The following is a 24,364-nucleotide window of genomic DNA, read 5'->3' as shown; positions in this document are numbered from 1 at the left end:
CATTAACAAGTGTGGGTAGCGGAGATTCATCCACATTAACGTGAGACTTTTTTATAACTGAATAGAAACTCCTCGTTGTCCCTTTAATTGAGCTTTTACTCCATGGAATTAAAAGATAAACACTGCACTTCTGACACCACTACAATTCTATGAGGTCCTTGTTACTTTGAAACAGAGCCCTTAGTCAGACGATTCACTTTTATTTTGAAAAGGTGATAGATCATACACTGTGTTTAACACTGTGAAAACACAGTCGCTGCCAACTCCTTCTCTGCCAGTCAGGTCTGAACCTGCCAGTGTCCTAACGATGCTGCGTTAGATAAAGATGAAGCAAAGAATTCTTCACCAGAGACCATAGTCTGATCTTAAGTCCATATTTGAAGGTTTAGAAATAAAAAAGAACATACATTTAGATTTCAGTGTTTGCTGTGTTTACAACGACCAATCTTCATCAATGGCTAAATAAGAAATATGAAAACAACAGTGACTCCTGTATTGTATTTTTATGACATTTTTTTACAGGCTTTGAAAGTGATCCTTCTCCTACAGGTTGTACAATCAGTCAGTTCATCCCTTAGTAGCTTGTTTCAGTGATTATATTGTGTAAATGTGGGACAGTACAACCATGTATTGACATAAATATGTACTTCTGAATACTTAAGTATTCAGTGATTCAACTCAAGTTATGAAGTTGTGTTATTTGTTGACCTTGTGTTTGACAGCACACAATCATTTATAGTTCCTGTATCAAAGCCAAAATGCCCCTGTGGTCACCTCAGGCTCTTACCATACTCAGAGGCGTTGTTCCTCATTCTTATACCTTTAACCCAGCGATGGAGACCTTCTCAGGTATTTCTGCTATTTTTAGCGCTACCATGCTCAGTTGGCATTTCCAGTAAGAGTTGATTTGGCTGAGATAGTTGTGCACTGGAGGATGGGACGTTACGTAAAGTCAGGAATCTGTTATGATAACACACGTCAACCTTTTCCTGGCCTCTTCTAACTATGCGAGTGTTTCCTAGAACAACAATTATATAGGTCATTAGTGTGTTCGTGTTTGTGTGTGTGTATGCGTGTGTGTGTGTGTGTGTGTGTGTGTGTGTGCTGGTGCTGGTGCCTACCCCTGGCAGCTAGCGCACAGCAGCAGCAGCACGGAGACCAGCAGCAGGGCGGTCAGGGTGCTGAGGGTGATGACCAGGACCAGCTGCTCACTCCCCAGCCACGACGCCACCCCGGTAGCAGCTGCCGCCCCCGACCCGACGACACCCGCCTCCGGCCCCCACCACACTCCACTCAGCACCGGAGCCATGACGCATCACACTGTGGGAGGAGAGGACATCTGACAGGTAGCTACCGGCTGAGGAGACACAAGACAGAGGGGAAAAAGGAAGAGGGATTGAGCATCACAGTGAAAACATGGATATCAAATAAGTCAATCTTTATTTTCAACTATGAAGAATTTGGAGTTTGAGGCAAAACCTATAATAGTAGACAAATAGTGAGATTAAATATGTGGTGGAAGAATCTGTGTGTTTTTCATCATTTCACTTGATAGATGACAATGCTGGTGGGGGATGAAGACAGTTTACTGAAGGATACAGCCAAGTCTGTTCAAACTGCACTTGATTTGTCGAGCAAATAAACTGAAATGAGCTGGTTATGGTGCAGCAGCTTCACCACAGACACTTAGATTTTAAGCTCCATTATGAAATCAGTAACAATGTGATCATTTTTAGCCTGATGCTATAAAACCCCGGATAATTAAAACATCTTTCTGATCTGATCCTGTGTAACGATGTGGTGCTTTTTAATAGCTTCTGTGCAACAATGGCGCTTCATGGCACAGATAAATGAGGTATAAAGAGCCTGATTCCAGCCAGCACACACATCCTTCTCCCCCAACCGCATCGAGTGATCGCGCAGTGAGCCAGCAGGTGGCAGCACAGAGCGGCGACAGACTGCACTGCAGACAGCGATCCGCCTCAGTCTGCTGCAGTGGCCCTCACACCGGAGACTCCCAACAACTGGTGTCTGGGCTCTGCCCCACACAGCATAAGCAACCTCATCACGTCCCCGTCCAACAGCACAAAGTTGGATTTCGCCGAACTGATGGAAGCCACTGATGTTGTGATGGGTGTATAGGTTCACGGCAGCTGTGTCGTGTTACAGGGGTGAGTCACGGAGGGTGGAGGCAGTGGCAGGGATGAGACTGAGAGCTTCTCTGAGCCAAAAAAAAAAAAAAAAAAACTCCAAATGAATGTGGAGTGGCAGGTCTGCATCTCACTGTGTGTGTGTGTGTGTGTGTGTGTGTGTGTGTGCTGCATGCCGCCGCAGTGACAGTAACAGAGATCGAGGGATTTGGAGCAGGAATGAAAAGGTGATCAGAAAGAGAAGTGACACACTGGGGGACTGACAGGGGCCACAGAGTCAGCACTGGTATCTATCCACACGTCCTTCTCCTCTCAATCACCACAACAGACAGCTGTATAGCCAGGGCCGTTAGGAATTCTGGGACCCCTGAAAGAATACTAAAGTGGGCCCCTGACTTTTCCACTTTTTTTCTTAGACTACGTATGTATTATCATTTTTTATTTAGCCTACTTTGTTTTGATGCTAATGCAGCATTACCGTACTATGAGTATTAGTCAGGGTCTTATGCAGAATAATTCAGTCATACAAAGATTAGACTACTGGGGGGTTTTGTGGGCCCTACTGGGCGCTGGGTCCCTAGAATTATCATCACCTTTTTCCCCTATACAACGGCCCTGGCTACAACAGACCTGCTGACAAAAATATGACAATTCATCTTCTCTTGTCTGTTTTCTCCTGGCATACACACGAGCCAAACTCTTGTGTGTGTGTGTCTGTGTGTGCAGAATATGTGTAGCTAATTGTGTGCCGTTGGTGAAAAACTCCATTGTGTCTGTCTGCTAGCCTATGCTAATGTGAACGGGGATTGTGGGAGTTGAGGAAGCGCTCTTCGTCTTCGAGCGGCGAGGAAGTTTTGTGGCGAAACCAGATGAAGCTGCAGCAGAAGCCAATTTTAACTTCTCCTTCAAAGGGCCACTGAGGAATTCCTGTTTTTGTTAGAGCGCCGTGTTGTGTTTTCCCGGATGAAAAATACACCGGGGCTCATGTTTGCTATCAGTGTGAGTGGATGGTGAGAGGCAAACACAACCTTACCTTGACACCTCGGATGATTAGTCAGGTTGGCCTCGCCTGGAAGAGAGCAGATAAGAGGAAGAGGGGGGGGGGGATTACTGCTTGGTGAAAATAAAAAGCACTGAGCTGAATATTACCCTTGGTGGATGGTGTTGTTTTCTGTGAGGGTGTGGACTACAAGTGTGTGTGTGTGTGTCGGTGTGTGCCTGGAAGTAAGCTGCTTGTGAGTGGGAGAGAGAGGCAAGGGAATTGTGAGTGTGTTCTTGCTTTTTAATGCCCATATCAAAAACATATTGGACAACAGGCTGACTGCAACCTCTCGGCCACACACACACACACACACACACACATACACACTTTACCCATGTCTCCAATGTTTCTTGCACACAGGACACACACAACATGCACTTTATTGACCAGACCAGTCGGCTCATGTAACATAGATGATGACAACCAGGTGACATCATCTCAGTATCATATCGCACCACTGCAAGCTGCAGCGTTTCAGTACACAAACATATGACATCTTACACCAGGTCTGAGCATAAAGGTGAATACACACTTTCACACTACCAGATTTTGACTGATACGCCCCACTTCAGTTCGTCCACATGTGCTCAAAGATGTTTTTCTTTTTTGTCTATGTTTGTTGTTTTTTTCCCCCTCATCCGGCTCCGTCTGAGTGGCTGGAGTCCAGGTGTTGCTATCTGCCACGGTGTGCCAGCTCGTGTGTGTCTCCGCTGGCACTTAAGCCAGAATAATTACCGGCTGCCATAGCACTGAGTCACCATGGCAACATTCCCTTCTAGCCATCAGTGCTATTTATGGTGGTGGTAGAGGGGGGGGGAAATGAAATATTACAGAAATGTTTTGAATGCAACTCACAGAGAACTATTAAACTGCAGGTGATGTTCGTGTTAATATACGGTACTATATGTTAACTGGTTGTCACTGTGCATGTTAAACTTTCACTTCAATATTCTCAAGAAAAAACACCACAAACTTTGTTGCTTCCTGACTTCCTGCCTCAGGTGATAGTGTTGCCATGGAGGTGGTTTAGTTGTTATCATGTGTGAGTACACCATCAAGTGTGGTCTGTATCCTCAGATAGAGACCGTCGCCATGATGACTGTGTGAAAGCTTCGGACAAAATTAGATCATTATTATTATTATAAAGTTTGAGAAGGACAAGGAAATATCTAATTACTAAAAATACAGTAAACTAAGATAAAGTATCATAAAATAACAAACATTCAAATGACTTCTACTTCCCATATTGAGACTGTACACATTGACAATGACTCATTTAGTGATTTCCCCAATTTAAAACTGTATGTGACACTTTATAGTTCCCACTGGGGTCATGTTAATGTAAGATAACAAGCTGCTCCACTAAAAACAGAAACACATAGTTCTGTAATTATTTAAACATTAACATGATAACTCTAGTCGACATGAATCAGGTGTGGCATGGCTGATACCCAAACCACTTAATCAGGTCTAATCACATCCCTACATTCATTATTTATCATTTTAAAATCAGTAGCCGTGCAAAAAACTAAATAAAAACTGTGTCACATTTAAAATTCAACTCATCACAAACACAAATCTTGACATGATTAGAACCGGAGAGTCTGGCAAACTGCAAGCTTATCATTTTAACAACAGTTTCAAAAAGTTACCATCAGCTTTTTGTGCTACATGCAGCCTACTCTTGTCTCTTAAAGTGCTGCAGAAGCTTTAAAGCAACACTGAAAGAAAAGGAAAGACACACTCTTCCTTCTTTAAATGAAAGTTGAATTCATAAGCAATGAAAAAAAAAACTCCCTTGCTGAATCTGGAACACTCCGGGTTTTGCTGAGCCAGTCTTATTTACAGTATTCTAGCATCACCGGTCGCTAATATTAGCAAGCTGAGGATAGAGATTAGAGTCAGCTCCTTGACTTTATGACACTACTTATCCCACTGTTTCACTGTTAAACAAATATTACATAGGCCCTCCATTCACGTAGCGTTGCGTTCACTTTCTGTGAGGCAGAAAGCTCCGGCACATTCCACTATTCCCCCTCTCCCACTCTGCTCCGCCGCATTTTATGTCCCTAAAAAAACAAAACTCCACCGTCTTAACCCAAATGGTATGAAGAACCTGTTAAGTACAAATGCAGATCCAGCTCTGGAAAACATTTCTGACATGCTTCCCCCCGCTGAGTAAAAAATATGCGAAGGAGTCAACCATCCATTCTCTATCCTGTGAGGACACACTTCATTCCTAAATACTTGATAAACACCACGCATAAAAGCTCTGAGTATCTTTTTCACAGTGGAAAACTCCTTCCAGGCCCACCACCATGTGATACAAGACAGCAAGCCAAGGACTACAACTGTACTCTCTTATGCTGTCATTCTCTGTCTCCCGGCGCTTTCAGGCTTTGATGAAAGAAAACAGAAGCCTTGGAGGGGAGACAATCAGTGTGGCTGTCTTGTGTTTCATGCCATAGAAAATAACTGACTGGAAAAGCCATTTGAAAAGGAATGTGTTTTGGGAATTAAAGGCAGAGGTCCAAATTCAGCCCTCAGCCAGCTGTACACACACATAGACCCGAGACTAACCACAAGCCCCATCGAGGCACAACCCACCATGCAAGAAACTAGAGCCAAAGAGGCAAGGAATCCAGTCTAAGCCCTTCTGCTCTGCAGGCTGAGACCCTACCTGACACTGCAATGAAGCGTACAAGCCAAGCAGGGCCACGTCTGTGTGTGTGTGTGTGTGTGTATGGAGGGGGGGTTTAATCTGTCGGACAAGCTGTTGGACGGAAGAGAAAGATGGTATAGGGGTGAAAAATGAGAGAATTAACATCCACATGCAAAGCAGTGCTTCATCTTGTGCAGATGCCTGTGTGGCTGTGTGACACCTCCCTCTGCAGGGTCCTCTGGGTGCACACAGACAGGGAGGGTTTACAGCTGGATGGCTGCTGAGAAATGAGCCTCAGGAAGCCTCTCATAGGAGAGCCAAAGGCATTTCCACAATACTAAATAATCCAGTTTTTTGGGGAGGAGGAGGAGGAGGAGAAGCCTCAACTTTCTTTACGAGATGATGCTTGTGTGGAGTGCTGCAGGAAGCTCAGAGCAACATCTCACATCTTTTTTTTTTTTTTAATAAAAAGGAATAAGGAGCGAAGAAAGTGATGACTGGAGTTTATTCACACAATGAGAATTTCTGCTTCGTTAGCAAGGTCTCTCTTTGTGCATTATGTGGGGAAATGAACCGGGAATCACAGTTACAGATGCATTGTATGCAGAAGAGCTACTAAAAGAGCTTTGAATAGCTCTTCTTCTTCTTCTTCTTCTTCTTCTTCTTCTTCTATACAAACTGCACACAAACGCTCAGCAGCACACTTTAGACTTCTGCAGGGACAAAGCATAACCCAAAGACGTTGAGCTCCCAAACACACAAACACAGCACTCTGCAGGGTCTCGGTGCTGACGTTACTTTGGTAGAAGTACCATAAAACTATTGCACTGACACACAAAAAGACAAATCAAAGCCTCTATGAACAAGCTCCCTCCCCCACTGTCATCTCCATCTCTCACTCCATTGTTCACCAGCTCGTGGGTGACGGAGGGAGAATGCCTCTAATTGTTGACATTGATATCACTAATATCATCTAATACCACTGGGATGACACGGGCATGTGGCTAAGGTTACATAATATATGTGATGTATGGATGAACAGATAAAAATGCATGCACACAAGCATACACAATCACATGTACAGAGTATAGTGAAGCATAATTCATATTCCCACTCATACATAGATCTTAATGCAAAAATTGTCTCTTTTTTTTAGAGGAACTTTGGATTTCGTGATTTGTTTTTACTAGTGATAACAACATGGCCATAAAAACAATGCACATGAATGCAGCATATAGCACACAAACACACACCACTGACCATCTTGTGTCCTGACCGGAGGGCCATTTGGAAGGTGGGGGTGGAGGAAATGGGGGAGGGGAGAAGAAGGGACAGGGGGACTGCTGCCAGGAGAGGAGAGAGAAAGGAAGATAAAGAGAGAGAGATGGAGAGAGAGAGGGAGTGTGTGTGTGTGTGGGGGGGGTTAAAGATGTACAGAGGCCATTCACAGGAATTTGGTGAGAAAGAGGACAAACCACGGGAATAAACACGCAGAGAGAAAAAAAAGAGGAGGGAAAGGAAACAGAGAAACAAGAGCAAAAAAGGACACACAGGCAACACATAGTCATAGTGACGCATACGTACATCCTTACACACACACCCATCCCGAGGGAGCTGGTGAAAGGCAACAACTCCCCACAGGCTGCAGAGCAGGAGGGGCCCTGCCCTGAAGTGAGACGCTGCAATAAACTCTGTCCACATGCAGAGACCAATTTGTTGAGTTACATACGTACATTTAAAACAGAAAGAGGAAACCTACAAGTTTGTGTGTGTGTGTGTGTGTGTGTGTGTGTGTGTGTGTGTGTGTGTGTGTGTGTGTGTGTGTGTGTGTGTGTGTGTGTGTGTGTGTGTGTGTGTGTGTGTGTGTGTGTCACTACATATCTAACACTGGTCAGTAGTCCCTACTCTGTCTCATTAACTAATCACTGTCTCTGCCTGTGTCTGCGCGAGCATGAAAACAGGTGCTTCTGATCAAGGGACATAATCCGCGTTGCCATGGTAACGCTGTCTATCCTCAGGGTTAATGGTTTTAGCATGAGAAATTGATCTATCCTCCCTAAATGGGGAAATTGAAACTGCATAATTCAGCAACCCTCCTCCTCCTTCCTCCTCCTCCCCACTCTCATATTACAGATATCTGTATTATATCTTCATCCATACACAGGACTGCTCTCCTCTCTCTCTCCTCTCTCTCTCTCTCTCTCTCCCTCTGGAGATACAGTAGCAGCGTTTGTATTGAACTCTCACTGGGGACACATAAACGAATATAAAGCACTTTCATCTGATCTGATAAATGTGCTCCGAATCGAAAAACATCTGCATGTGTTAATTCTCCTCCTTCTTCTCATTCTATGTGGATTTTCTTACTGTGATGAAAACATATTGCAAGATGAGGAGTGTCAGCCTCCGGTTATTGTACTTGCCTACAGTATTTTATGATAAATCCCTCACAACCCCATTTCACAGAGTCTCCTGGTGGTCTCGTGGTTAACTGGAAGATCTGGTTTCAAGAATTCAACCTCCTTTTGAATCCCAACCAGCTGTGAGGCTGCAGAGGCAGCAACATGTGTCCTCTGTCTTCACCATAAACGACGACAACGCTCTCTCCCCCTCCCCGCCAGCATTTCTGTGCCATGTCCGGTCCTGACCTCGCAGAGCCATTACAGTCTGCAGAGGCTCTCCTTGTGTACGTACGGGGGATTATATAAACATGTGTGCACGTCTGTAAGAATCGGCCTCTGGTTAATGTCGCTTAGCCCCACGGGAAAGATGCATTTCCTGTCTTCCTCGCACAGTTTTTTTCGGAGGACACTGCTGACCCAGAATTCTTCAGTGGCCCGCAGGTGTTCCTCTGAGACGTGCTCATATCAGAAACACAGCTGAACCAGAAACTACTGGATTCACATCGGATGAACTCAAATCTGAGGCTGAATGACCGCTGGCATTTTGCTTGACTACCGTTTGGAAAATGTAATTTAGTAACAAAGAGAGCATTGTAAACTCACATTAAAACAAATGAGCTTAGATTTGTTTCATTATGTCTTAAATTCTCAGTTTTTTTTTATCTTCACATCTTCACTTCACTTTATCTTTCTTATCCTAGTTTATCTACCCTATTACTGTCCTTCTTGCCAGGGCCAGAGGCCGCTGCTCTGCATTTAAATCGTTTGATTCTGTGAGTGTTCGTTGAACTAAACTCAACAATGTGCGTCTGTGTGATCCTGCTAACACACTGTACGGAACGAATATTCACTCTATCACCCTCAAACACTTAAAACCTTTCAACTGCAGTTCCACTTCTCTCTTTCCCATCCGTTCTCTCGTCCTCGTGAATAACAACAGCTTTCACCGACTCACTTGGTCGTGTCTTCCTTACACATGATGATGAATATTTCAATTTCGATTCTACTTCGAACTCACACTCCATCTGGTCCTGGAAAAGAGGAAGTGTGTCGCCCCGGTGTTCAGACCTTCAGCCATCGGTCTGACCAAAACTGCAACTTCTACAGAAACCACAGCAGCTGTGTGAACGGTCACATCAGGCGAATTTAAATCTAATGAACCGAGCTCCACACAGAGACTTTTTTTCTTTCATCTTCCACGTTCCTGACAAATGTATTCCCCTCACTCCAGCATGGAGGGACGTTCTGTCATTGTCATTGTCTCAGCTTTGTGACAGCGCGGCCGCTCAGCTAATAATAAAATGCTAAAACAAAACAGACTTTGGTAATTGTGCAGCAGGGGTAATTTACAGTGATTAAACAAACGCAGCCAGGCGTGGCATCCAAATATGTAAATGGGAGCGTGGAGCGTGAAAGAAGAGATGAATTGTTGTGATGATTTCAGGGATTGTCACTCACATTAGAAGTGACCTTCTTGGCAAACACTAATGAAAGAATGAGAGGGGATGTGTGTGTGTGTGTGTGGGGGGGGACTGTTGAACTATGGGAATTTGATGACAAAAAGCCGTGAGATGAGTGCGCTAATGAAGGGTGGCTGTCTGTCTGTGCACAAACATGCGCGTGATCTCCGACTAAATTGACACTACGCTTGAAAAACAGACCTTTCTCCTCTTTTAAAAAAGGAAATGAAAATATTAAAGGCGCTCACACATGCAGATCCACACACCTCCGATTAGATTTATTCACTGTCGGAACGCCTGCGTGCATAAAATCTTTCTATCATTGTCACCTTGAGATGAAGATTAGCATTAGAGTGAATGAGGAGTAGATACGACCGCATCATTATTCAATGGCACTGGCCTTTATGTGCTGAATAGCCGCCAAGATAAAGGGATTATCGGGGTGAATGGAATAGGATGAAGGGTGTCGTATGCGTGCGTGCGTGTGTGTGTGTGTGTGTGTGAGGGAGAGAGAGAGAAATCCACGGAGGTAATTCTAAAAGCTGCTAATGAAATGCAACAGATGCCTCCAGACGCATGATCTTGCTCTCGCTCCGGCAAATTCACAAATGAGCTGACAACGCCGACAACATAAACACACGTTTTCTCTATCAAAGATGCATTAACACAAACCAATAGGATTCTTTCTTTCTTTTTCTTCTTTCCTCCAAGTCTTGTGGACAAACCCCTGAGCCGTCGAGGCTGCACACACCCCTCACCGCTGCTCTGAAAATTGCCACGCAGCACCTCATTTATCTCCTCCTTTGACGCCAGCCTTTTGGACAAAAGGCACAGGGCAATAGGGGGGGATTAATAGAGGTGTGTTTCTGTGTGTGTGTGTGTATGTGTGTGTGTGAGCAGATGAGCAACTGAAATGGAAATGTGATCCATCTTTACAAGCCTCTAACCACAGCAGGGGTGGGTTTATTAGAAGACCCAGACGGGGCGAGTGGCAGGGGGTCAGACCCTTCCAACCCTCTGTCCAACCTTTTGGACTGTAACACACTGTGCCAGAGTTGGAGAGGGAGCACAAGTCTGGTCTGCTAATGGGTGATGTGTGTGTGTGTGTGTGTGTGTGTGTGTGTGTGTGTGTGTGTGTGTGTGTGTGTGTGTGTGTAAGTGTGTGATATCTGAGGAGAGGTTAGTGGGAGGACGGAGGAGAGTTAGGAATGAAAAAGTGATGGAGAGGAGGGAGGCTAAGGCCTGTTGATGCTACGTCTGACCTTTCAGAGTGAGGTATTTTTCAAGCGTATACTTCTCCTCACTGGGTTTGTTTAATATCTCTCTCTAACACACACATACACACATACACACACACACACAGATCTTTCCCTCCCCTTCTGGCTCTGCTGGTGTCCCACTCCTTTGCCCCCTCCGCCACACAACCCACCAATTCTGTCACTGTCTTGCCCATCCTCCGTTCTGTCCTTGACTATTTCTTGTCCTTCCTTTCTTTGTCTGTATCTCCATCTTCTTTTTATCCTTCTGCCCTCCTCTCACCTCTCCTTCTGCCCCCACCATCTCCCACCCCTAGAGCCTCACCCCTCTCCAGACCATAGCATATTCAACACGTCTGCTCCCCCATAAATATATGGTAAAATATGGAAGCCTGCAGGGACTCAAAGGGCACATCTAGAATCAGAAACAGCAGCTGGGGGTAGATGGCCAGGGTGGTTGTGAGTGTGTGTGTGTATGTGTGTGTGTGTGTGTGTTGGGGGGCTACAACCAAACATACAGTACATGGCAACCTCTACTATGTGAGCTAGGAGGAGAGGGAGAGGGAGGAGGGGGAGGGAGGATGCTGCAAGACATGGCAACCTTCAGAGAGCAATCTTGAGATTTCTGGTTAAACCCGCACGCCTGAGTAACTCTGAAAGATTGCATGAGGCAGACACACACGGCCCTGCCTCCACCTTTTTTTTTTTTTTTTCAACTATTCCATTTGATTCCTCATTTCACAAGCTGAAGATTATTCCATATTTCCTGGCGGTAAGTAAAGAGGAGGGGGGGGGGGCACTCCTAGTCAGAGAGGGGGAATCAAAACTAGCTGCATATTTGGAGAGAAGATGCAGAATATTCTTCGTTTTATTTTGGCATTCGTGGGGGGAAACTGTTTAGCTTAGCTGAGCATGAAGACTGGAAGCAGGGGGAAACTCTTAGCCTGGCTGCACCCAAAGGTAAATAAACCTGCATAGCAACACAATAAAGCTCATAAGTGAACATATATCATTATACGTCACACTGGACTATTTCTTGGCCCTGCAGGCTCAGGGACTTCCCACAGTCTTGTCTTCGTTTCCATAATGACAATGGTATCAGTCTTCTCATGTAAGTATCTGCGTGTCAAGGTATGACTTTAAGCTACAGATATTTTTAATGAACTTCCTGCATTTTTTACTGTCAAGGCATGCTGTCTGACCAGCTACTTATCACTGTCACCTGTTGTGACAGGGAGTAATTGCCCAGTCCTGACGTCTCTTTCCAGCCACAACTGAAACCAAAATCTGCATGATCACACAGCTAAAGCTCATTCACTGCTTCCTATATGCAACACCTCAATGAAGCAGGGGGGCAGACCATGCCTAATAAATGTATAACATGGTGGAGTGTTTATTTACAAAGCGGCACTGGCAGCCACAGCCCTTCGCAAATCTTTTAATGGGGGCGGCTCAGTGTTTCCCGAGGGAGAGCTGAAAACCAAATGAACCAACTGAATGTGCATCGGAGCAGCAAACAGAACGCCTGCTGGTGGCGGAAAATCTGCTGTCAATCACACACACACACACACACACACACACACACACACACATCTGCATGATTATTACACACACACACACAAACATGCTCACACACTCACACTAGTACAGGGAGAAATGGACACACACGCAGACAGAGTCATCCGAATAGAGATGAACCAATTAGCAGGCGACAGACATCAGAGAGATGGAGGGAGAAAGAGGGAGTGAGCCAAGTGAGCGAATACATTAAAGCACTGAGTGTGCGGGGAGCAGTCGGAGAGGAAAATGCAACTGAGACACCTTCACACCGACACTTTCAAGGAAGCCGAGGTGGCCAGAGGCAAATCCATTTCGACACAGTGGGTGGATAATGTGGCAAGATGTGTGGAGACAGGGAGGCAGACGGAGGTGACACTCACTGATATTATTCACAGACTGAATGTATGTGGCAAACACACACATGCCAGGATTTCACAAAATGACTAGTGCTTGTCAATAATTCTTTCTGTACGACTTGCTCTCAGCGGGAAAACACCACTTTTTCAATTCATAAGAAGAGATATGCCCATGGTCTGCTCTTCAGCTGCGTGAACATGTTATTGGGACTTACTGAGGTGATTTGCTGAGGTGCTGCTGACGTGCAAGAAGTGGATCTGAGGCACAGATGGTTAACTGACTCATAGATACTATACGTATATTGTTCTTATACATCTACTTACTCTCAAAGTAAGTGATCGTTTGCCTGAACCACCAGTGGTCAGTTAACTGTCAGACTGACCAGCCAGTGAGTCGCCCAATATGTGACATAAGAGTGATTTTGCCACATATGTGTTGTGTTATATCTAGTATGACATACAACATGCATATGAAATGCTTTGTACATGTTTTTTTGTTTGTTTGTTTTTTTAGATTAATTTCTCATCAATTTTAAACTTTTAACTTTTAAATTGTCTGTCGGCATATTACTGAAGAGTGGTGTGAAACATCTGGACCCTATATACACTGACAAGCTTATACACACACACACATACACTTACCATACACCACACCACTACATGAAATTGTTATGAAATTGAAATTGTTGTGATATCCAGTAGATTTCATATAATTTTTGCATATATGTTTTAAATTAATGTACACATATTTTATATGTAGAAATCCAATAGGTCCTCTATGTACATCTATTATATTTCATTCCTCCACCACACCTGTCAGTGTTAGTGAATGCACACACTGAGACTTACTGGTGTTTTTTCCCCATAAGCTGTAGCCCATCTGTTCCTGCCACAGAGCATGAATGCATGTTAACCACTTAATTGCACCATGCGTTGAATCTGCTTAGAAACATCTGCATATGCTACAGAGTGTGTCTCTCTTTCTCTCCCCAGGTTTGTCCTTTAGTCTGTCCCGTGTATACACAACACCGTGCACCACTCAGCACACAACATGTCTGAACTTGAACCCAACACATACTTCTCCCCGAGTGCCCCTCCAATTCAAAGGCTGCATTGCATTACAGCGTTTGTAAATTACCTCTCAATTCTCCTGACCGCAAACTCGTATTAGGCCATTAGCAAAGACCCGGACACTTAACCCACTGCACAACACTCACACACTCCACATGACTCTGACCTCTCAAGCGCTTGTAATGATGATTCCCCGCCCCCCGCCCACTATTGCTATAAAACGCAACATCATACATGACATCATATTACAGCAATAATGACTTGTCTTTATGGATTGGTTACTTAAGAACTTCCTGAGTGTCTATCAGTGTCAAATCAATTGCTGTGATTCTGGCTCTCAGAGCAGGCAGGATGTCGCTCAGAGCAGATGTCAAGGATTTCTGACAGGAGGAAGTAAGTTCAATGGAAAACGGATTGGTGTACTTTAAAAAGATAGTGAACCACATCTTGATCTCTGTGACATGGCATCCTCTCTACTATTCAAAAAAGCAAGAAATAAAGTGAAAATAATCTTTGAAAAAAAAAGAAAAGAAAGGAAAAGCGCACAAATCCAGGATTGACTTTGTGATGGTTGTTGCTTTGGAGGATTAAGGGGAAAATAGAAAAAGGTGACTAGTTCAACATAAGCTGACACAGCAAGAAGCATAAAATCATCACTTGAGGGGGAATTAACAGTGTGAACTGAGCCAGAGAAGAGATTGCAGATTTTGCCTTTTAAGCTGCTTGGGCACAAAAATGACAGCTGCAATCTCTGCACTTCCAACAACAAATTTGTTGTGTAAGGTTTCTTAGAAATCTTGATTAGAGGACTGAGTTTGGAAGAGGCACAAATTACAAGCTTTAATTTGAAAATAAACACAGAGGAAGCATCTATAAGCAACAACTGTGTGGGTACTTCAGTATAGGAGGCTGAGAGGAAAAGGGTGATGCATTCAGGTGCATTTACAAGGTTAAAAAGTCCATCAGGAAGTGAGTGTGTTTGCAGAGAAGTGAAGTTTGACCGGGGGTAAGTGAAGGTCTGAGGACAGTTACCAATTGTAATTCAGAGAAAGGCTAAAAATATCCCTTACACACACAAACACACACACAGACACACACACAGACACACACCTTCCCAGGCAAATTGGGAACAGAGAATAGAGAGTGGGATTCCCATGAGGAATCAGTGGAATGTAAACAGGCCACCCACACGCGCGCACACACACGCAAACTCTCTCTCTCTCTCACACACACACACTTCCAGAGTGCTTCATATGAGGCCGTGAGACAGGGGGCCTCATCTGGAAAAAGATGCCCCTGAGGACGGTGCAGTTTGTTAGGACTGTCCTCTTAGTTTACCCCCTCTGCTCTGTCCTCGCAGTGTCCTGCAAAAAGCCCCATGAGGGACCATGGGAATGCAGCTGCGTGCTTTGAAATGCATCAACCTTCAGCCTTTTCTTCTGTACTTAATGTACTTTGTACAAAATCCTGCAGAATTATGGGTAAAATGGCACAGCTGCACTCAGCCATACTGAATACATTAGCGTCGGGGGGCTAAAAGCAGGGGTACCAAGATTTAATGAAGAACTCAGTTTTCTCTGGCAGGAACTCCGGTATTGTGGCTCGTGTGCGTGTGCATGCACACGCACACGCACACGCACACGCACACGCACACGCACACGCACACGCACACGCACACGCACACACACACACTCTAATCCTATGTATGTATGGTTTGAATGAGCGACTTGGATGTCATAAAACCCTAGGTCGCACACCACAATTTCTACAGTGTGTATGTGTGTGTGTTCACATACCCAAGATGCACTTTCAGAGCTGCTTTCAAACAATCATAATCACATACACTTGTAGCCCATAAAGCCCAAACCTCAAGGGTACAGTGCAGCGATCAGGTATAAATAATGTACACCAAACCCCTGCCGTCTTTAACACTTTCTCAGCCATATGACGCCATTGTTGTGTTATTAGGCCTATGGCCCACATAACCACCTGCTCTAGAAAGGACTTTCTGGGTCGCTGGGGGATTATTGAAGGGCTAACGCCAACAGCTCACAGTCCTGGGGGCCACAAATGGGTCAAACACTGCTTCATTTGGAAAGCGGCGCAAACAATGAAACACACGAGAGTAACCTTGAGAGCTCATTCCTCAGAGATCAGAAATCCACAAGGGGGCTCTTCGCACTTAATTAGTAGGAACAAGTCTAGACAGGCAAAAGTAAACAGTGGCTAATTTCCTGTGTTTTGGCTCCTCTCAGCCCTGTCCTGTGGTTAGCCTCTTCACTTAGCTTAGCATAGTCGCTCTTACTTCTGCACGCGGCCGCCGCAGCTATTGTTCTGCTGTCAGGCCTCTAATAAACAGCTGGTTGCAGCCAGTATTTAACAAACCACAACTGCTCCAAAAAGAGGCCAACGGGTGTTTGAAGTCGTCGACAGTAACTTCCCTTTGTTTAAAGTGGGAGAGTCTTTCTTTAGCAGAGAGGGAGGAATTGTTTTCAGTTCAGCTTTCAAACCCTTTTGCTGCGTGTTTTGTCTGCGAAGCTGCCCGTGCACACGCTGACACAGCTGTTTTAAAAAAAAACCTCAAGAGGGAAGGAAAAGTATATCTAGGGAATATGAAAGTAACAAATCAGAATAGAAAAGTAAAACATTTTTGACTGTCAAGGTTGAAACGCAAGAGACTCTCAGGAATCTAAAACCCAGGGAAACATTGGAAAGTTCCTCCGACTTGGAGGTTCATTTCATCATTCTTGACTGCTGGGAGAAAAGTATCAGCTTGCACCTTCTCTATTGATTTCCTCGCTTCAGTAATTAAAAGCACAGAGTGAGAGATAGCCAATATTATAGGGTAACACACTTTCTTGGGTTATTATGGCCTAATATATCACTGTGTGGTCATGACAGCCCATTAAATTAGACCGAAACACTGGAGTAAAGTGTCAAGCTGCAAGCCCTTTCATGTGAAGATCTATAAAGGTAGCGGAAGTTTTAACAGATGTTTGGAGTTACTCCAAAAAGACCCTACCTCACCCTTTTAAGATTTCTTCAGGAAATGAGAGAGATACGTAGAGCGAAAAGGAAGTAGAAGAAGACAGCAGAAGCATGACAAGACGCTGGGCAACTCAGTTTAGCCTATTGAGAAAGACGGAAAACTCAGCACCTTTGGAGGATATAAAAATCCCCTAGAGGGAAGTTATTCTCTCTGAGATCTCCAGCTGGTGTCGTACATGGGTTTACAATCCTAACTGAAAGCAGAGGAACTTGTTATTCACCTCAGATTTTACACCCATGAATAATTGATCAACGCATCGGGCTGCCGGCCCATATGATGATTCAATAATGAGCTCCATTGCCTGTTTCTGGAGATTTGCTGAGTGTAGCATCACATAAGTTTCTTGTAGGGGAAATATAGATTGAATTGGATGCAAAATAAGGGATAACAGCAAAGAGAGGATGTACTGTATGTAACAACCTCCTGGACTCAAACCTGCAGCGTGACATGGTGTTCATTAGTGCACTGACCCGTGAAGAAAAGCTGCTGACCGTGCAGCTGGGTTTATAGTCTTCCTCAATGATGCAGCTTCATGGTCGTGAAATGACAGGGATCAATATGTCAATATGTCTTTTTTAGTGTCCCTCCATCCAGCTGTCTAACAAAACCATTAGAGAGTTTTCAGTTTCTATAGCTGCTGTTTGAAGGTGATCATAACCCCAGCTGGAGTCAGAGTCAAGTATATCAGAGCTGAGAGCTGATTGATTGATAAGTGAACTGATAGAAAGTAAACTATTTGTAATATTCAGATATACCGTAATTGAATATAGATCACTGAACACAGTGGCAAAGACCAACTGCTGCTCTGACAACACAAACAATTTGGAGATTTCACTTTGGAAACTGGGGATTTTACATAAATCTTATAATCAAATACACTAAATTATTAATCATTTCATTGAGAAAATAATTTGCAGATTCACTAATAATGAAAATAATTCTGTATGGCAGCTCACATAGTGCCTGGTATAAATTGTCCAGTTAATAATTAATATGGTGGAAAAAGCTAAAAGTGACAATACCATATACAGTATAAACATAATGTGTTAGTTTAAGGGCTTTGGTGACATATGGTATGACAAATGTCAGTATAAGTAACCCTACAGAGAAAGAGTTATTCATAAGATAAGTAGAACAGTTTTATATTAATAATTAATGTAAGCAATTTAATTAGATACACACATTAAACAACAAGGCAGTTGAAAGCTGTGTGGCCAAACTGCATCATTACAGGACGATATTAAAGTTAAATTCAGGCCTGTGAATGAACTCTGTACTGTATGTGATTGTTCCACATCTGATTTATGTCATGATGTGAGAGAGCTCGTGTGTAACTCCACATCTGCACGAGCGCGTGTGTGTTATTTGACATACACCCGGGGATCAAGGAAAGCTTGTTAACATCCCTCCTCACGCTCAGAGGTCGAACACCCTCCCCGGGCCTCGTTATCGCTCGCCGGGCCGTGTCGCACCAAAGCAGCGTGTCCCCATAATAGGCTGTAAAAATGACAATGCATATCGCACCGAGCTCAGACACACAGTGGGATAACCCTGGCTGGATGCGCGACAACCTTGAAGTGGCGGCGTGAGAGAGTGGAAGAGATGACACATTATTCACACGAAGAAAATAACAAGCACGCACAAGCTCTCACAGACACATTACGCATCGATTAGTCCAGACAACGGAGTGGCTTTGAACATCACTGGAGTGTCTGGGGTGTGTGTGTGTTTATGTATTTGTGTGGGTTTGGCACTCTGACAAATTTGTAAAGCAGCTACAATGCACTGAGATTGAGAAGAGGGCACTTTGTTTAGTCAGTGAGAAGTCTCTAGTGGCAATATGTAACAAAGCATTAAATATCATATAACAAAAAGAATACTACAAAAACTACAGTTAGATTAATCATTTAGCTATTGTCAGCTCTCTGTGTGCTTTATCCCATTATTTCTCACATAGATGCTCCAAACTGAGCAGTATAAGGCAGTAATGTCTGGTATATGTAGGCCTATGTACAGCGAATAGTCTATTAATCAGATTGTTTTACCACCTAATGCATTAATCTGCTGTGATCTGGCTCCGTGTCACTGTGTGTGTTTGCAGGTAGACTCTGACTAAAGCTGTGCCAGCTGCTGTGAATGCCAGAGTTGCGAGTCACTGGGCAACGGAGCGATGAACATACTCTACAGTCTCACTCACTGTTACACATTCACATTGTAGAGGGAAAATAAAATGTGTGTGTGTGTTTGTGTGTGTGTGTGTGGGAGGGGTGGGGGGGGTCCTCCTGGTCATTTGTTGTTGTAATTCTCCTGTAAGCCTTTACTCTGCGAAGTGACACAGCTGCCAGACATATCCTCTTTGCTGGCGCCTCAAACCTCCACTCCTTTCCTCTCACACACACACACACACACACACACACACACACACACACACACACACACACACACACACACACACACACACACACACACACACACACACACACACACACACACACACACACACACACACACACACACACACACACACACACACACACACACACGCGCTGCAACCATAACATATCTTAAAACAACATCCATGCCGATGGAGCTTCATGATTATTTATGTGCTTTACAGTAATAATAAATTACACTGTCTATTAAAAGGATTCAATCATCACCAGTGACAAAAACAAACGCATTCATCTCCCTGACACTCGATAATTAGAAACAAACAGGAACTCTGGTCATAATATATGATTTGTCAGCTACTAATTGTGATAGAATAGGAACGACCGCGTTTGGTTTGGACTGGAGGAGGAGGAAGATGAAACGGCGCGCTGGCTTCCTGTTTGCAGGGACGGCACACACCCTGTTTATGCAACGGTTTTATTTTAACAGACAGCCAAATATTCACAAGTACACAAACTTTGCTTCCTAATCCTAAAATTGTCTGGCGTAAGACTCTAGACGTCTGCAAAACATGGCTGGTGGAGTGACTTTCTGAGCAGCAACCTACTGTTGGGAAACTGATTTGTACATGAAAAAAAAGAAAGAAAGAAAGAAACCTCTTTTATTTGCATGAATTCAACAGCAGAATATCTTTTGTGGATGAACCCAGTGACTCCCAGGAAACCAATTTAAATTGTATTTATTTTATTCATAAGGGCAAAATAAATCACAGCCCTCTGCAGGTACAGCAGGACAAAAGGCGAAGGAGGATGATGATGATGATGGGGGGAAAAAAAGAAAAAGGAAATCAGGACGTGGAGAGCCCACATGTCTATCTGGCACTTCGGTGATGCCAGTCTGTCCATCCATCCCCTAGCAACCCTGTAACCCGGGGCGACAGGACCTTGACGATGAACAGACACAACAGAACTCAGTGGTTCTCCATTTGCTTGTTGCCAAGATGCTGATAATGCAGACCTTTCAGATCCGCGCACACGCACGCACGCTGACAGGCACGGAAACACTTGTGCGCGCGTGAAAACACAACACGGAGACTTGTCGTGGACTGACACCTCCTCCTGCGAACGCAAACATTCACGCAGCTCGCAGGCCCCTCGTAGCTTTGAAACACAATGTCAAACACAAGTCTGTATACGCGTAGACACGTAAACACAGACTCTCCTCTGTGCCATTATCCGAGCGATTGAGTTACCGAGACAGTCAATATGCTACCTCACACCGAGAAATCGATAGAGTTACTCTATCCATGCAATTCATCACCAGCTACCAACATGAGACAAATCAAGAGACTTTGTTTAGGAACCATCGACAGACAGAATACAAAAGAAGCCAAAGTGCAACAAAGGGAAAACCAACTTGTGTCAATAACTTCATATTGAGGAGTTTTATGCCAAATGTGACTGCACACTGTTGATGAACCCGATGCCTTCCTTCATGCAGTTCTCCAGAAAGGAAAAAAAAAGCAGATTGTGTGTTTCAGGGCGATGTGCTATACACACTCTGCCCTGATTTCATCTTCTGCAAATTTCCCCCCTTATTGAATCTGTGCACCACTCAGCCCCGACAGCATCAAGTTCGTGAAGCACAAGCTGGGCTAACTCCTCCGGAGCAGATGAGCGGGGCTGTGTGTAGTGTATGCTCACTTGCAAAACATGAACGGATGCAAGATGACAGCGCAGAAGACGAGTGCTAGAAAAGCTCGGGGAAGAACCAGGCGGCGCTGACATCACAACAAATGGGATGTGAAGTTTCTGGAACAGTGTGGGTATTGTTGGGGGAGCACGGCGGGGGGCTTTATGTTACACTCTCTCTGCATAGCTGCTGTTTATTGATGGAATAGAGGAGAAGCACAGAATCTGCGCACACTTTAAGTGACAGCTCCTTTGCTGCTAATAGGGAGATCTCACAGCAGAAAAATCACACTCTCTCCTTCGACATTTCTCTGCAGAGACGAAGCAGCTGGGCAGGAGTGTTGTCTGTCTGTCTGTCTGTAGAGTTTGTGTGGTTTAAGCCAGCTATTATGGCATTAATCCTGAGAGTATTGTGTGCGCGTAACAGGCAATGCAGAGTCATTAGTCGTGTTGCTTTCAGCATACAGCATGCTTAATGAGAGGGCATGACCATGCTGTCTGAGTGATTAGTTACTGTGGAGGCAGAGGGCCAGCACTGATTTCTCTGTGTGTGTGTGTGTGTGTGTTTGTGCACCAGGCAGGGGGTTTGTTCATTAATGGGTTTTGGGGGGAAAGAAGGCCAGATCTCTTAGTGTGTGTAAAACAGACATAAACAAGAGTAAAAAAAAACAAACCCAGATTCATTTTAAATGAGCTAATCTCCGTCGGGAGTGTACAGCAGCTCACTTTTCATGTTTTTTTTACATCATGCTTTGCATCTACTGAAAATCTATCAGTGACATACCCGCCTGAAACCTCAGCCACAGACACACAGCCAGAAAAAACCCTACCCACTTTGGTTTTTTTATGAGGCATTGTGTGGCTGAGAAGAGCCTAAAAATAACCTTTGTAACACATTTGAAAAGCAGTTAATCCCCCAGCCTCATTTGTTGCTCTGAGTCAGGCTTTTTTTTTTTGTATATATATTTACCGGTTTATGGCCGGATGTGTGTTCATTGCCACGGCTCTGTGTACATGTGAACGGCATCACAATGAACAGGAAAAGTGCTCATGACATGTCAGGATGGGAGAGGAGAAAAAAAACTGAGAAATAATATACAGGAGGAGGCTGCTGTGGAATTCCCCTCGTCCTGCCTGCGTCGCTCCTGCTGGAGCACTGCAGCAGCCACTGCAGCCTGCTCATCATCAGACACACGGCACGGGACAACAGAGCGCCTCCTGTTCACGCCAGCTGAAAACACAACCATCATCATCACACCTCTTTTTTTTTTTTAATCACTCCTGACAACTCAAGAGAGAACAATCCCATCAACGTTTATTCAGATCAGGGCAATAATGCAGCGTCAGAGCACAGAGTAAAAAGAGAAACACCTACAAACAGCCGTCTGATCCGTCTGCACCGATTCATCGTCGGCTCATTCTCATCACTTGTTTGGTTCAAGTGAGTCATGATGATCTTGATCTCTCAGTGAAAGTGACAGAGCTAAATTGGACAATTAGCTGATCAATAATCTTTGATAACTGATGGATCATTGGTCCTAATTCAAGCTAAAATGCCAAATAATTTGCTTGTGAGGATTTGCTACTTCATCATAGACTGAATATCTTTCAGTTTTGGACTGATGCCCAGATATGTCATCAATCACATCTTCCTATCCCTATGCCTCCCCATCCCTTTGCATCATTCAAACTATATTTTCTAACATTTCATAGCCAAACTGCTCTATAAAGAAAGTAATATGCTGCTTAATTGAATATGAAAATGACTGTTCATGGTAAACAGTGAAAAAATCTGTCATGGTTCAAAGAGCTCAATCCTCAGACACTCATTCACGTTTCACCGTTGCTTCAAGGTTTTTTTCAGATGATGCAATTTCTTTCCTGAAACTCTGCAGGATTACAAATTCTCAGAAGTGTTACGAGAACCTGACACGAAGCGTCTGGCTGAATATTTTACCTCTGAGTGCTACGAATTTTGAAGATTTGTCATGTCTAGTGCATCAGCGTGAGCAGAAGCTCTGATTACGAGTTGGACTTCCCGCTGTCACTTTCTGCTCTGTCTGAGGGAGAGTTGCCATTGGCTCAGTTCTTCACATTCCTTCTCCTCTTCCTCCTCCCTTCATTTACTTTCCCTATCCTCTTCTCCATCTGTCCATTTCTACATTCCTCCAGAACTAGAGACACCCCTAATTTAATTTCTGAAGGAATCGTATCCAAGCCTCCACCTAGTTGAGCCTTTAGAACAATTATCTGCTTCCTCATAAAATAAGATAAGAATTATTTGATTAATCCTTATGTATTTGCCTGTCAGCTCATCTACCATTTGCAGAAGAATCAAAAAGCCTGATGGCTGTAGGTACAAAGGATGAGCTCTCAGAGGGTGTATGTGTTTGAATTTCTGCATCATGCCTGCACTTTGCACACATGTATTCAGATGTTTGTAAAAGAAAAGACAGTGTTAATCCCAATTTGTCCTCCATGATCTTCATCCCAAAATTTGTCAACTTGAAAGAAGACGCCCTAACCCTTCCTCAGGTTCCTCCTCTCTTCTCATCTCCTTTGCACTTCTTTTCATCGTCACTCCCTTCCTTGTAATCCTCCATTTTCTTTAACTTTTCTCTCCTCTCATCAGTGCCCCTCTCCTCTCCTCTCCGCTTGGTCTCTCAGTATTCGCAGACAAGCTCAGGGGGCTGGCTCTGGTTCAAAACCTTTTAATGTCGCTGTTCAGTGCAGCTCAGCTCAGCACCCTGCTGTGGTGGGTCTCTTCGTTTTTCAAGCTCACATCTCTCCCTTTAAAAAGAGCACTCCCCCCCCCACCTCTCTCTCTGGCATCGAGTTCACTTCCTTTACCAGAAGCTGGAAGGCAAACCACTTTCATCTTCCCCTCCCTCTTGTCAAAAACTCCTCTCCTGATATCTGAAGAAAAGGTGCTGCTTCCACAACAACCTGAGCATTTAGACTTTTCAAACACGCTGCTCTGCCTGAGCCACACCTGTACAATTCCCAGTCTCCCTGAGCTGTGGAAAAACACATCATACATGTGAGAGATAAGCCGAGTGAAGATGCAGCAGACAGGGTTCACATGACCCGATGTGCTCCACATCCTTTCATCCTCGCTGTGCAGGCTTCCCCATTTTCTTAAGGTGTATCTTTCATTATCTCACATTCTTCTCATTATTTTCTCAATTTAATCAACAAGAATCTTTTCTTGAGTTATTTAATTTTTAGTTCATTAAAAAAAGTCTCAGACTCCAAGGTGAAAATTGCTTCAAAT

At 44.2% G+C, this 24,364-nt stretch overlaps 1 protein-coding gene across 2 annotated transcripts in view; it reads right to left on the bottom strand.

Annotated features, from left to right (window-relative positions):
- pag1 (phosphoprotein membrane anchor with glycosphingolipid microdomains 1) overlaps positions 1 to 24,364 on the bottom strand; it is a 51,435-nt gene that overhangs the window by 14,093 nt on the left and 12,978 nt on the right. For both annotated transcript variants that reach the window (XM_083982737.1, XM_083982736.1), the window contains exons 2-3: positions 3,184 to 3,219; positions 1,122 to 1,357 (exon numbers count right to left, since the gene is read on the bottom strand). In XM_083982737.1, coding sequence (XP_083838863.1) covers positions 1,122 to 1,309 — 188 coding nt within the window. In that variant the 5' untranslated portion in view covers positions 1,310 to 1,357; positions 3,184 to 3,219. The remainder of the gene's footprint in view (positions 1 to 1,121; positions 1,358 to 3,183; positions 3,220 to 24,364) is intronic.

The sequence above is a fragment of the Trachurus trachurus genome (assembly GCF_905171665.1).
Source record: "Trachurus trachurus genome assembly, chromosome: 11".
NCBI classification, from domain to species: Eukaryota; Metazoa; Chordata; class Actinopteri; order Carangiformes; family Carangidae; genus Trachurus; species Trachurus trachurus.
Note: the sequence above shows the minus strand (reverse complement) of the source record. Positions and strands in the feature narration are given on the sequence as shown.